This window comes from Rhopalosiphum maidis, chromosome 3 (assembly GCF_003676215.2).
Source record: "Rhopalosiphum maidis isolate BTI-1 chromosome 3, ASM367621v3, whole genome shotgun sequence".
Classification (NCBI taxonomy): Eukaryota; Metazoa; Arthropoda; class Insecta; order Hemiptera; family Aphididae; genus Rhopalosiphum; species Rhopalosiphum maidis.
In genome coordinates, this window is record NC_040879.1 from 51,219,954 (window position 1) to 51,235,166 (window position 15,213).

Here is a 15,213-nt window from a genome sequence, read left to right on the forward strand (position 1 = left end):
TAAGTATATGTAATAATATACTAAGGGTCTGTTCATAACTTTTTACAATATGGTTATAAGTTATAACATATTATATTTTATTATTCACAACTCACATTTTTTACGGAAAAACGATAATAAGTTTGTATCGTCTATGTTTATATCACTATAAGAGTAAATTATTAATTAGTACTTACCACCTACTTTTTAGATAATTTTTTTTAATTTAAATATAAATATATAATATTAATTATTGGGTTCGATTTCAAAGTGCAGAATAAAATTATGTTTATTTATTATTTAATTGATACATACTTGATTGTGGGGAGGTCTAAGACTTAATAAGATTTTAAAATAAGTATATTGGTTTGAGGGAAAAATAATTTCAATTTTCAACCAACAAATAGTAAAATAAATTACTTTAATAGCATTATAAATATATCATAAATTATGCTTAGTAATATATGCTCTCAAAAGTTCTTTTCGCTCAAAACCATAATTTTTTATCACTGAATTCTAATATAACACATAAAATACAATAATTTTTCCTCAATTTCTAGGTAAACTAGACACCTATTACGTATTGTGCAACAGAGTGGTTACCTATTTTATCCTTTTTTTTTTTTAAATTTGCAAGGGTGTTTTATTTTTTATTAATTCCTACACGATGTCTGGCTTATCTTATCACAGCCCATGACATTTGTGTGAAAACGTTACGCGGTGATGGGTAAAAGTAATATTTAAAAAAAGTCCACAGAATCGTTTACAAAATTGTACTATTAACCTTCAACTCTGAGTCTCTGACAACTGACAAGTGCAAAGAGTGGGCTAAATGCCGCTAAAATAATCGCGTGCTTGAGCTCGTCGTACACTGTGCGTGTGCAAGCCATGAGCGGTTGACGGTCGCATAGACATAGACCGTATTTATCTGTCGGTGTCAGACCGCAGGTAATAAAATAAAAGCCAAAAATAAGTTCAAATTTCCAAACGGCTTTGGGTTGACAGAAGTTTAATTTCAATCTTTTCATTGATATAACTGATTGGTGATTACTGATTATTACAAATGCTTATGCTGAATATGCTGTTACCTATGCTTCCAGTTTGTACGTCGTTTTATTTACGTACTTAGGTATATTGCCTAAACCAAGACAATGCTTTGAAGCAAATAATTTCCGTAGAAGGTCGGACCAAGAGGTGAAAAATGAAAATACAAAAATAATAATTATGAGCTTTATTTTATGAATCTTTACCATAATGTGATAGATATGATATTATAATTATATGCAGTTGGGCAACATAATAATTGGTCGTTGTTAAATCCATATCGATTTAGTGGATTGCACTGTGGCTGATTTTTGAGTACCACTGCACTGTGTACAATGCAAATTAATTATGGCTAGTTGTGTGGTGTAATACCTACGAAATTATTAAGCGAGCATAGAATAAATGCTGACTAATTTAAGAAATGTTTTTTTTTTTTTTTAATAAAAATCACGAAGCCTCACTCGTGCATCTTGATAAAAATTGTGCGAATACAAAAAAAAGACAAACAACCAGTACTGAATCAGTAAGTTAAGGATATAATTGATTTTTATTTTTATTTATCTTTAGTCAGTGGCGTATATGGATTTTCATTTTGGAGGGGGTCGATTATATATATTTGGATTTTTTTTGGGAAAAGAGGGAAGAGACACTATTTTAAATAGTTGTATTTTTCATTTTTCATTTTGGGAGAGGGGGATTGCCCCCCATAAATATGCCACTGTCTTTGGTGTAGGTATTTATTTTTTTCTCAAAACAATTTTAACTAAATCAAATTATTATGTTTTTGATATTTACATATTATAAAACTTGAATTTTTGTATCGTACTAAATTTTTTACAAGTAGGTATGTACAAGATGAATTTATATCATGTCAGACAACTAATAAGTGTAAGTAAAGGAGGCCTGGAATCGATCAGCCCTGGACCCGCAAAATTTCTCGCCGGCCTTGGTAGGTACTGACTAACCAACTAATTCGTTTTAACAAACAAACATAATAGTAATATATGAGTTACAATTACACGTACCTTTTCCAGGAAATCGATGCATCCATCACCGGCCATGTTCGTTCGAAATTGTAGTGTCGCAAATAATAAGAATAAAAAATTATTATAATATTATTGTCCTCGCCGAAATTTTGGCAGTCAGGCGGGCAGGTAACCACGGGGATTGGTGACGTTAACGATTGTCGCCGTTTACTGAGTAGATTCACAATTAATAATATGCGATATTTTTGCTATTAATAATATAATTTAAACGTATAATATCACGATGAATAGGTATTATATTATTTTATCGTCGGCCGAAAAACGTGGAAAAAATATCGTTTTTGAGGTCAGTGTGCGATAGCTAGACAGGAAGTACTGTACCTAACAACGTTCGGAACGAGTGACGACGTACGGCAATTGTACGATATTGACGATCGAATATTGGCGATATCGTTATAATATTATGACGGTGAAGACCCGTGGATCGACGGTGCGGCGGTGGATCGACGAGCGGAAATGACAGAAACTGATCGAAACGCCGACGGCGGCGATACACTGCTGTCTTATCTATATACGTGTAAAGAATGCGCAAATCGCCGAAAGACATGTGAGAGGAACGACGACGACGACGACGGGCAACCACGGGAAGTGCGACGACGGTCGCGGCGGCTGCTATTAATAATATTATTTTAACAATAATATATTAAATAATAACAGTGGTGGTTTTCCGTGCTCGGGGAGACGAGCGATATAATATCGCCGTAATCTGTGTAGATAACGTGATAGACGCGATTTCTATATCATTATTATTATTATTATTATTATTATGTAATACTGTTACCCGTCTATTTTATACAATGCATTTATGTTTTCATAACGCGTATATTGGTTTGCCGACCGTTTATAATAATTTTTCGACAACCTTTTCCACTTTATAAACAGAATTCGCGTCGGAAAATATGATATGATACAATGGTAATAATATTATGTATTTATGTTCGAATGGGGTTTGGTCAATCCACGACATTTTTCTATGGTATTTATTAAGACATTAATAATTAGACATGGGTAGTATAATGTAACAAAGGTACGGGGCAAGTTAATGAAAATAATTAACTCAAATTAAATTAAGTGAACACAATACCGTTAAGTTTGAAGTTAATAGTTTACAATTAATACATTTTAACTTTCCAAGTTTAAAATTGATATAGAAAAAATACTCAACTCGGTTTGAATTACCTACATTTTTTTTTTAATTAATACGCATGGATCGCATAACTCATATAGCATATCTACGGTACACTTTTTATTTTTTGTAAATAAACTTATTAGAACTTTATACACGATTTTCAAATCTCGGGTGATAAAATATAATTATAATGCATTTTTAACTTTAAAAATTCTATTTTATACTGTTAATTTTAATATTAGAGTAAATTTACCTATTATTAAACTTAAAGATAAGAATATTATTTATATAGGTTATACGGTTCCATCGTATTACTTATAGTTAAATAAATTGCTTTACCTAATATAGCATTAAGAAAAAATATATTTAGTGATAAAGGTTGATAGATCGTCTTAACTCAGAATTTATTTCGTTTACAATGGTATATCAATGAATTCAAATTTAACTCACCCATCACAGTGAAATATTTGGCACTTATAAAGTTATGACCTACTACAGCACCTTATCTACCTTTTTACAATTGAATATCTTGTCAATATTTGAACTTTTAATGCTCATAAAAAAATAACCATATGATTTACGCTTATTTTTCTTTTCTTTATTTTAATTTCAGTAGGAATAACTAGGTATAATGAATCTTTTATTAAATTGATAAGCCTAAGTATTAACAAATAACTTGTATATTTATTTTTCATTTTGATGAATCTTTTCAAAATATTGAAAATCTTATCTTCTTATTTAAGACGTTTTTTAATTGCTCTAACGTTCTAAGACTACTTATGAAAATCTTTTATTCAATTTTCAAGCTTTTTTTCACATAAAAAGTTTAAAAAGTCAATATTTAAAAACTACTATAAATAACTCAACAGGAGCAAAAGTTGTATTACACCTATATAAATATACCATTCTAAATATTTGTAGAAAGTTTCAAGTTCGCAGGATAAATAAAGAATATATTAAAATGTTAACTATATTCGAGTAATATGCAATTCATACGTCTTGTATTTGATATAATATTGTAAAAATAAATGTATATTATGTAATGTGTTATGTGTACCTCACTATAATTTTTCTGTAGACTATTTTTTTAAGTGAAAAAATAATCTATGTACATGTTACAGTACTAAGTAAAATACTTTTGTAGCGATATTAACAATTTATTAATACGGTTTGTTTTGACAATTCAGCAAGTAATATGGTTTGTAAATATCGATATTTGCATAAGCACAATTGCACAATTTTATTTCGTCATCATTATAAACCGTTTTCAATTAAAAACTTTCTTTGTCAGTACAATAGCCAATCAGTAATATTGAGATATAATCTCTGGATCCAGCTTAGAGTGTATAGATTATAGATAACACTGTCTACATAGTACACATTAGGTAATAACAAAAATAAAACTAATATTGCAAGACTCTTATCAGGTTCTTCCCTGAAGAGGTACGTCACTGATACGTGATCTTTTATGTATAGCATGTACATTTTTATACAACGGCGGGCATTTATTAAATCTTAAGAACTTAACTAGTTTAATTTACCGTTAAAATAACTCAGTTGTTATCAGTTGATTTTTAATAAAGCCTATCAAAAAAAAAATGTTATTTAATTTTTTAGTTTTAACTGTCTTATAATATAAGGTTATTTTAATACTATTACTAGGTATATACCGTTTTAAATAAAAACAATTCAATTCTATAACAATAGAAGATAATATTATTATTTTTATAAGTTTCTCGATAAAATATTATAATTTATTAAATATAGAAACAAAAATATATAGTTTACTGGTTTAAGTGATTTAAAGTTGTAGTTAGAAATAATATTAAAATCATTTTAGAAGTTAAATAATTCTTTATTTTAAATTCAAACTTTAAAAAAAAATTCAACTCGACAAAGTATTAAATTAAATTACAAATTGTATTGTATTCATTTTATATTAATTTTTTTTTTTAAAATAGAAAAATTAATATTTCGATATTAAATTATTAAATTTTGATATGCGTACTTTTTAACAATCATTTATAAATTAAGATATTAGATGTCTGATAATTTTTATTGATCGGAAAAATCAAAAAAAAAAAAGATTAAAGAAAATACAAAACCAAATTTCGACAAAATCAATTATTATCATTTTCTATTTACGAACATTTTTTAAAAATATTTCGACTCTTGAACTTTTTATAAGCATGAGAAATTTTCAATTTCTTTCAATTTTTTTTTAATAAACGTTGTTTAAAAATTATTTGTTGAGTAGAAATGCTTGAAAATGTAATACAAGGTTCTTGATAAGTAGTTCATATTGAAACCATAAAATCTAAAAAATATAAAAATGCGATATTTTTTACAGACATTTTAAATTTAAATGTTGACAAAATTACTTATTTAAAGATAAATAACAATGTTAATTATTATTTTGTTTTTATTTAAAAAAAATCGCGGGAACTTAAAACTTTTATGCATATTATATTTTTATGAATTTTACTAAACGCAACAATGACATTTTTGATTTATTAAGATATTATCTATTAATACTATGAATCTTCTTATACTTCAGTTATATTTTGTTACGGTGTTAACAGATATATTTTATTAAATGTTGAGTTATATTAGTTGATATAATGTAGTATGAACTATGAATGTACATCATTATAATAATTAAATACTAATTATACAATAAATGAAATATTTTATGAAAAAAAATATCTACCATAATATTAATAGTAAAATAAATGACTTTAATATGTATATCAAAAATTACATCATGCGCATTGTATTTGATCAATGGTCATTGGTTATATAGGCGAATAGACCTAGTTCTCAGTCGTTTTTCGTATTCAATGGTATATTATTAAATTCAAATTTAACATATTCATAACAGTGGCCCACTCTGCACTAATCACCTAATGTACAGCAGAATGGTATCCACTTACCTACTCACATTTTTTCTATATAGAACTTACGTCATATCACTTTAAGATGTTATGCACGGTCATAAATTTAATATGAAGATAAAATTATAATAATGTAAATACCTATTTTGAGATCGCTTTTAATTTATAGATTATAGAAGAGTAACATTTTTTTTTAAATATTAAATTATTAATTTAATACCAGAAAAATATTTGAATTTATAATATTTTCTGTAATACCCGTAGGTGTTATTTTTGCTCTTTAATACATTTTTTTTGAGTTTCGATATTATTATATATAATATTATAGCTACTTAAATCTTATTGTTGATCAATGATCATTATTATTTAATTTCAATGTTATGAGTTATTTGTACTAATCGAGTTTACATGTTGGATTTGTAGAACCGGGGGTGATTCTCCTCTGGATCTCTTCCATTGGACTTTTTTTTTTTAATTGTTACTTGAACTGAATTGACATAGTCTAACTAATAATTTAATTTATTAAATGTTACTAAATGTAATATTTTCATATCTTTTAATTATCTAAACGATATCAAGTATCGGTTTTAAATAATATTATGTGTACAACATCTTTAGTATAATGTTATAGTATAACTAGTTTATAGTTTATACCATGATAATAATTATTCCATTATAAGTCTATAACTTCTCAATATAATACTTACAAGATTATTAGTTGACAATATTATAATTATTATCTATAAACATTGAAATGATGAATGTTTGTGTTTATTGATAACTAACAAAATAATACCATTTTTTACCTATATTATCCCAGGTTTATTAATAGACTTTAATAAATTAACTACAATACTATGCGTATTACTAAATAATAAATATTGCAGTTTCTTGTTTTATGTAATAATAATCGGTGTAGTGGGCTAAAAACGTAAAATAATTATTATTTAGGTACTTATTAACATTTTTAATTTGTTCCGTTTTACACAAAGTACATAAATATAATAAATTTTAATTATAGCAATGGTAAAAACAGTATAATAAGAATAACAATGTTATTATACTCGTATTATATACATACAAAATAAGTGATAAACTGAGAATCTTAACCTCGAAAGGGAATTAATGGACATACTTTACTATTCAAAACTTTTATCCCTTAATATTTGGGTGTAACGAATTCTTGAATTATACAGGTAGGCACTTAAGGCTGTGACTGACTTGTGGGGTAGTGGGAGTGTTCAGTGGTCCGGATCCTCTGAAATTATTTATAAAGTAGAAATACTTATGTTGGAACATAAAAAAATAGGCCACATTTGTTTTCAGTCACGGCTTTTTTAAGTAACTACCTATTTATGCTACTATAATTCAGCCCTAATGAGTTTCAAACATTATGGCATAGAAAAATCAATATTTTCTGTGGTTTATGTATAAACACATAATATTCATTTATGTATTTGAAATATCGAAATATTATTACATTTTAGATATTGAAACCTGTTTTTTGGACATACAATTTTAAATTTACAAAGTTTGACACTTGAAATACACATTTAAGAATTCATTTAAAAAAAAAATATTCTAAAAAGTTATTATGAATACATTATTGAAAATGGTGTGTATAAATATATATAGAATATATTTTACATTCAATTATTAGTTTATTGTTATTAAATAGGCTTAGTCCGCTTAGGGGCTATTTAGCATTTGTATGTTTAGTTTTGATAGTACAATGAACAGAGCAAACAGAGAGGTCAAATATAAATCCCATTTGGAATATAAAGAATTTAAATATAAAATTATATTTAGCATATTTTAAGGTTTTTGCTTATTTAAACATATTTATATATCATATACATTTTTAGTGCTTTTTCTTTGAATATTCTGCAAAAAAAAAAAATGTATATATATATTATATTGTTCAAAAAAATATAATTTAAAATTTAAAATATACCATATATTTTACCAACTTATGTAAATATTGTGTACTTTCTTTACGATATAATAGCTTTGTGCTTTTCGCCGCCGATGGCAATCTTAATACTGACTTATGATTTTGTTTATGTTTAAGGATTGGATGACATTGATATGGAAGCGATATAACTATATAAAAAGAGAAAAATTAATAATACGAATAATAATAAATTAAAAATTTCGATAATTTGGTCAACACTTTTTTGTTTTTTAACATATTTAGTAATTTTTTGATGAATATTTATATGTGCTTAATAAGCACTGCTTATATTAGAGCTTTAAATTCCTAAGCTTAAACTTATTGCCCAATTTTACTATGTCATATTTTATAGTCGTATTAATATGGACATTGTGTACAACTCAGTACTCAAATATTTCTATATTTAATTATATAATATATTCGTAATTTGTAATGTAAAATAATTATAATAATACCAATAATTGTTTATAATTCGAGAAAAAAGCTTAGTATAGTCTATACCACACAATATTTGATTTGCGTATTATTGTGTTTTTGGCGTGTGTCTAAAGGGCTGCTCTGTGTTGATAATTACATAATCTAAACAAAAGAATAAGTTAGTGCCACGCTCATAAATATCTCATATTTTGTTATGAACATTTTACACGTCACATTTCTACGGTCATGTCATTATTTACACGCATACCTAAAACATTAATTTCGGCGTCAGATGTATTTATGATGTTTATAGTTCCAAATCTGTTTTATCTATATTAGTATCGAAATAAATGAATTCAATAACTGCGCAACGACAACGATAATTATAATATTATTTCGGTTTAGTTTTCGATTAATTCCGCACCAACTCTTTCTGATTAAAAATTGATAATCATAAAAATTATGGTGGTAATAAAATTAATAGAGAATCAATGTTCAAATCAGATTAAACATGTATCAGGGTATATATAGGATACCTATATACCTTTATTAGTTTATTATATATTTATGATTGAAAAAGGAAAATTATTTGGCAACCAAGAGAACTACAACTAGTGCAACAGCTTTATTATAATGCGTCTATAAGAAAATATTATTATAAAATGGAAAGAATAAGAAATTTAGGTTACGAAATGTTGTAAAAAAATAAAAATATACTTAAGGGTTTAATTTAATTTTTATGATTGCGAGTTGTTTTAGCCAACAGCTAAAACAGCATTTTATTTTTTTCTAAATTTAAACTTTTAGTTAAATAAATTTTAACAACAAGATTAAGTATGAACATTTTTCACTCGTATTTTGTTTAGACATGTAAAATAAAATCTAAAAATATTCAATTTAGAATAATATTAAAAAATTAAAAAATAGTGAAAGCCGCATAGAATAAAATGTACTGTTTTATAACTGTACACATTTTCTTAATCCTTAGAATAGATGAAAATTACTCATATTAATAAGTGAGTTTTGAATAAGTCACTGTTGTATTAGGTAGGAGTTTTTTCATGAACTAAAAAAAAAAATGATAGGTAAGTACATAAATATGAAATCTTCACCAAAGCCTAAAATGATTTGTTTTCGATAATATTATGAAATGTAATGCATAATAAAATATATTTATGTCGTAAGAGGAGATCGGGGAGGGAGACCTGAGTATGAGCTTTTGTCGATTTTTCCTTATATAATACTTTTTTCATCCTATAAAATACCTATACTTATTATAATATCTAAAATTATTTTGCGTAATATTTATAGATCACAGAAAATAGAACGACGAAGAACTTTGATTATTTTCTGATAATATTATAGTTCTGCGTACATTTATGTTAAATTACAAGAACTTTTATTAAAATATATATATGTCGCATACACTTAATGTAGTCGTATTTTTGATTTAAATGGATATCCATTTCATAAAATGGAAACTCTTATTTTACACTTTGTGTAATATTTTACACAATAATAATAATTACATCAATAGGTAACTTTTTGTGAAATCGGAATAATAACTTTTCGTGTTATGAAAAAATACAATCAGTTTAAATTAAGTTTAATTTTTAATCTATTACATTTATTCATGATTATTATAATTATTTATAATGGTAATGAATAATTATAAGAATATTATTTATTTTTAGAAATATTAGAATTATGACAACGACTGTTACACTTTACAGAAGCTTTAAAACAAGCACATCATTTTGATTAACATTGGCGTTTACAAATACAACTTAAAAAACCTTGTCCCCCCAGAAATATGAAATATTTTAACAATTAATTACATTTTTATTTTGGTTGCTAAGATCTCTTAAATTATTAATTGAACCTCATTTTTAGTAGGTGGTTTTTTCCCAGGTTTGTCTACGTAGTGAGCATTTAATTTTTCAGAAAATTCAGAAAATGAACCAAATTCCATTTTATATAAAATAATTATTTTGTAATAAACGGTAATATACGGTTCGCATCAAGTCAGAGAACGTACTGGCATAATATAAAAATGATATAATATAAAACTTTTCCAGAATGTTCCATAGTCATATTACTCTCATACAATTGATCCGATTATTTATCGATAACATATTAGTAGAACAGCATAGGCGCGCGCAGACCTAAATTTCGGGGGGTGCCTACAATTTTTTCGGGCCCTTTTTTTAATTTGGGCCCTCTCTTAAAAAGACACGAGCATATATTAATAAACTATAGTGCACGAATAAACATTACTTACATTATATCACTATTAATAAGTAGTATTACTAGTACCAAGAAATATAATATATTTTATTACGTAGTTGGATCTAAAATCTATTTTCAAGATAATTGCAATATTTATTTATTATTTTTACTATTATAGTCAATAACATCTAGCTGTTATAATCATAATAAGTTTTACCACGCAAATTTAAAATAGTTTATGTTGTATTATTTTTTTTATCCCGAAACATCATTTTTTTAGAACATATTTTAGAAAAAATACCATTTTTATTCTAGTAACATTAACTAAAATACGGACCCATATAATATATGCTATTGGATTTAAATTTTAGGGCCCCAATTACATGTCGGGGGGTGCCCAGCCACACCAGGAACCCTCCGTGCGCACACCTATGTAGTACAGTACTACAGTAAATTCTATAATACCTATTTAGTATCTTAATGCCTACAATTTAAAGGTACTAGATTCGTGTTATAGTATCAATGTTATTATTTCGATTTCACAAAAAGTTACCTATTGATGTAATCAATTTAAAATATTACACAAAGTGTAAAATAAGAGTTTCCATTTCATGAAATGGATAAAATATATGTCCATTTCATGAACTAAAATTTGACTTACACGATATGATCGTAGTTCATGAAATGGATATCCATTTCATGAAAAATACGATTACACTAAGTAGATGTGACGTATACATATATATTAGGTATTGTGTAAGGTAATTAAAAACAGTGATGCTCAAGTTTTTTTTATTCGGTGAGCCATAATTATAAAATTATATTGCATTTGTTTGGGACACCGATAATTAAAAAAAAAGTTATTTTAAATACCTTAGAAATAATAGTATTTTGTACTAGGTTTAAACTTAAAAATTGGCCATGGGCCATTTCCAAGGACTTGGCGGACCACATGTGACTCCTCGCGGGACACAGTTTGAGAATCATTGGTATAGACGATCAATATAACAACTGAAAATGTATAGCTGAAGTTCATCAACATCTAAAAGAAGTGTTGCTGCTATGCAACGAATACAAATGTGATTTAGGAATTCAATGGCTTTAAATAGATTTAATGTGCTTTGTGATATTTATATTGAAAAGGGGATAAAATTAATAATTAGTTTTTAATAAAAACACCTACTTACCTAATACCTATTATATGTTTGCTATTAATTGAACATAACTTTATCTATTTAGACGATTGTATAGGAGGTACTAATTCACTTATTAGGTATATCATCAAATATACTTATCTACCAATATATGCTTATTTAAAATAAATCAAATTAATGTTATTTTTATATTTTTAGTTAAATTAATTTGGTATTTATGCAGTCTTTTAAACATTATATATATTATAAATATTTAGACACAATAGTTTTGAAATTATAAACATACCATATGGATATGTTGCAGATGAAATTATAGTATTATGCAGAGAGTGATTGATTGGAAGACTTGTAGTCTAAGCATTTGAAATGGCTTAGCATACCAAATTTGAATTACATTGACCCAAATAGATCTTGATGAGTATTTTTATATTTTTATTTTAAATAGATTTCTATTTAAAACTATGATTTAATAACAAAGTCAATATATATACTTGTATAATATTAAGCATTTTTCTTTTAGATTTCATGTAATTGGTGCGGTGAGGGGTTACGGATTTTCTTGACGTAAATGGAATTATATATTGATTTATCTGAACTAATTTTAATTATTCGCTGGATGAAATCAATTATCAGTTAAATTACTTACCTTTAAATACCATTCAATCCTAGTACCTCAATCACATATATTCATACATTTTAACGTTAAACTATATTCTGCAGTAGTCAGTTGTAATTGAATTAAAAAAAAAAAACAGGATAACTCGCTGTATTGGATAGTACCTAGGTGTCGAGTATACTTCGAAAATAATTAGGTAACTGTTTATGGAGACATAAACCTAATCCTATTCGAACGATTTATCAAATATCAGATAAAATTTCCAAAATGTATACGTTATTCCGTCTTGGAACTTGTCGCATAATGTTGGTGGCCGGTGGGCCAACTTCATAACTATACGCATAACTTTAAATAAAACTTTAATAATAAATCACTCAATACAAACAATGATTCATAGCGGTATATCAGCCTTTATTTCTACAAGAATATTTTACAATTTATATTACTTTTAGTAATTCAATTTTTTTTATTAGCTATTTATACTGTATGTTGGTGTGTTGAAATAATTCTCAAACATTCCATATATTATTGTTATTATAATATTATAATTTATAAGACACTGCACTGTTTTAAGAACAATGATACAACTCGCAAAATTCTATTTTTAGTAATCAACGATTCAAGGATTTGTTGGAATCCTATAAATTTAATTTCTATTCAATTTTAATTTTATTGCAGTATAAAAATATAAAAATCATTGTCAAATATTTCAGATGAAAATACCAAGAAAATTTTTTTATTGAAATCGATGGTAAATATAATGACTTATGAGTTATAACATTATTTGTGAATTATTGTGATTAAAATAGACATGTTTTTTTATCACGTGTCTATCCACTCCTATCTAAAATATATAATATTATAATATTATAATTTATAATCGTAATTTTTAACTTAAATTCCCATTATTATTATTATTTCAAATGAAATGTTTAAATAGTACTATTCAATTAAAATTCTTGCTTAAATATCTAAATGAATTTATGATAGAATAATAAATAAAAAAAAAAATAATAATAAATATCACATTTTCTCATTAATTAAATTTTTTATTAAAAACCAGGTCCTTAATCAATAATCCATGAATATAAAAACTATACATTATTCATTCTACCATAATACAGGTAAGATAATGCTGTAACAAATGAAATATGCTTTAAATTGTATAAATCTAAATAAAAACGATTTTTAAATCATAATATTATTGTAATGTAATAAATAGGTAAACAAATAAAAAAAATTTCTTAATAGCGTTTTGAAAATAGAATTTACAAATTTAGTTGCTATAGAAAAATTGTAGCATATGACGTACAGAGAATGTAATTATTCATTACTACACTGCACGATCAAAGAAATTGGATGAAAAAAAGTGATACAACATTGCGTTAACTTGTTTTTATATTCATAATATGCTTATTTTAAGTGTGTAATTAGATAATGCCAGTTTTCTTCCACGAGACTTTTTGTGTTAATATTTATGTCTATAAATTGTTATTCAGAAAAAAATTTCTTATCCAGTATTTTACCAAATTAGTTTTTTTTCCAACTTTCGATGTCTACTTTTAATCCTAGAATATTTTTTTAGGAACAATGTTTATAGAAAAATGTTTCTCAAAACAATCTACTACGGTTTTAATACATCATAAAAATCTGAATATTCCGTTCCGTTCACTTTAAATGGGTTTTCAGTTTACTGTTAGAACCGACTTAAATTAATGTCAGGTAGATTCTGTATTGTTAAACAAATTAGGCCAGGTCTTAGTGATTTCTTAATTTGTTTTTTAATAACTGAGTGTTCAGTATGTCGTTAACATTTTGAGTATAAAAACCAGTGAGTGGTAGCATCAATATTCAAACTTGTAGTAGCCCTGTAGCATACAATTATAATGAAGTGTTAAATTTATTTTGTTTCGAGCACGTCTGAATAAATAATGACTTTATTTTTTCGAGTACTATATACATTCTGATAAAAATATCACGATCGTTTATTGGATCACGTCGTCCTCTATTTGCTTCGTTTTCGTTCCAAATATAATAAAATGTTTGTGCCAAATCACAAATTTTAAAATTGTAAATTAATAAGTCCATAGACCTAAAAACAATAGTGATACAATATCCATATTTATATTTAAATAATAATTAATGACGACTGACTATAAATTAATATCTATATCTGCAAATTATATATATTATATAACTATCTGAGTATTCGTTTTTGAAATTTTTAACCAATCAATAATATTATGCAATAATGCAATATGTATTTAGTATTATACTCTAAATAAATAACCATCATACAAGTTTGTATAAGCTGATGAAATAGTATACAATTAGAATAAACACAGCACAATTTATGCATTTAATATCGGTTTTTTTACGTGTAATATTATCGATTCAATCAATCAAGAACATAATGTAACAAGTCAAAATATAAAAATAGTTTTGAGCTGTGACACTATATTTGTGTTTGAAAATAATTCGAAACCTCAAAAAAACACGACATAGTAGAGGTTTTAGATTAGTTTAAGCGAAGTCACGTATAATTTTGTCGTATAAACGTAAACAAAAACTAGACATTCATCTGCTATAATCAATCAAAATACGAAAATTGAAAATGTTGAGTTGTCACTATTTTCAAAGTAGTGCGATATGCCGATATACTATTGTTGCTATAACGTATAATAAGCCAATATAATTTGACGCACGCAATATATAATCGAGTAAATACGTCAGAATATAATTAGCATAAAA

The 15,213-nt window shown here is 25.9% G+C and overlaps 1 protein-coding gene across 2 annotated transcripts in view; it reads right to left on the minus strand.

Annotated features, from left to right (window-relative positions):
• The window catches only part of LOC113558497 (ARL-6-interacting protein 1 homolog), a 74,253-nt gene that overhangs the window by 25,055 nt on the left and 33,985 nt on the right, over positions 1 to 15,213 (minus strand). Inside the window, exon 1 of one of the 2 annotated variants that reach the window (XM_026963968.2) lies at positions 2,049 to 2,533. The exons of the other annotated variant lie outside the window; for it this stretch is intronic. Coding sequence (XP_026819769.1) covers positions 2,049 to 2,084 — 36 coding nt within the window. The 5' untranslated portion in view covers positions 2,085 to 2,533. Of the gene's footprint in view, positions 1 to 2,048; positions 2,534 to 15,213 lie in introns of those variants that run through there. 2 annotated transcript variants of the gene reach the window in all.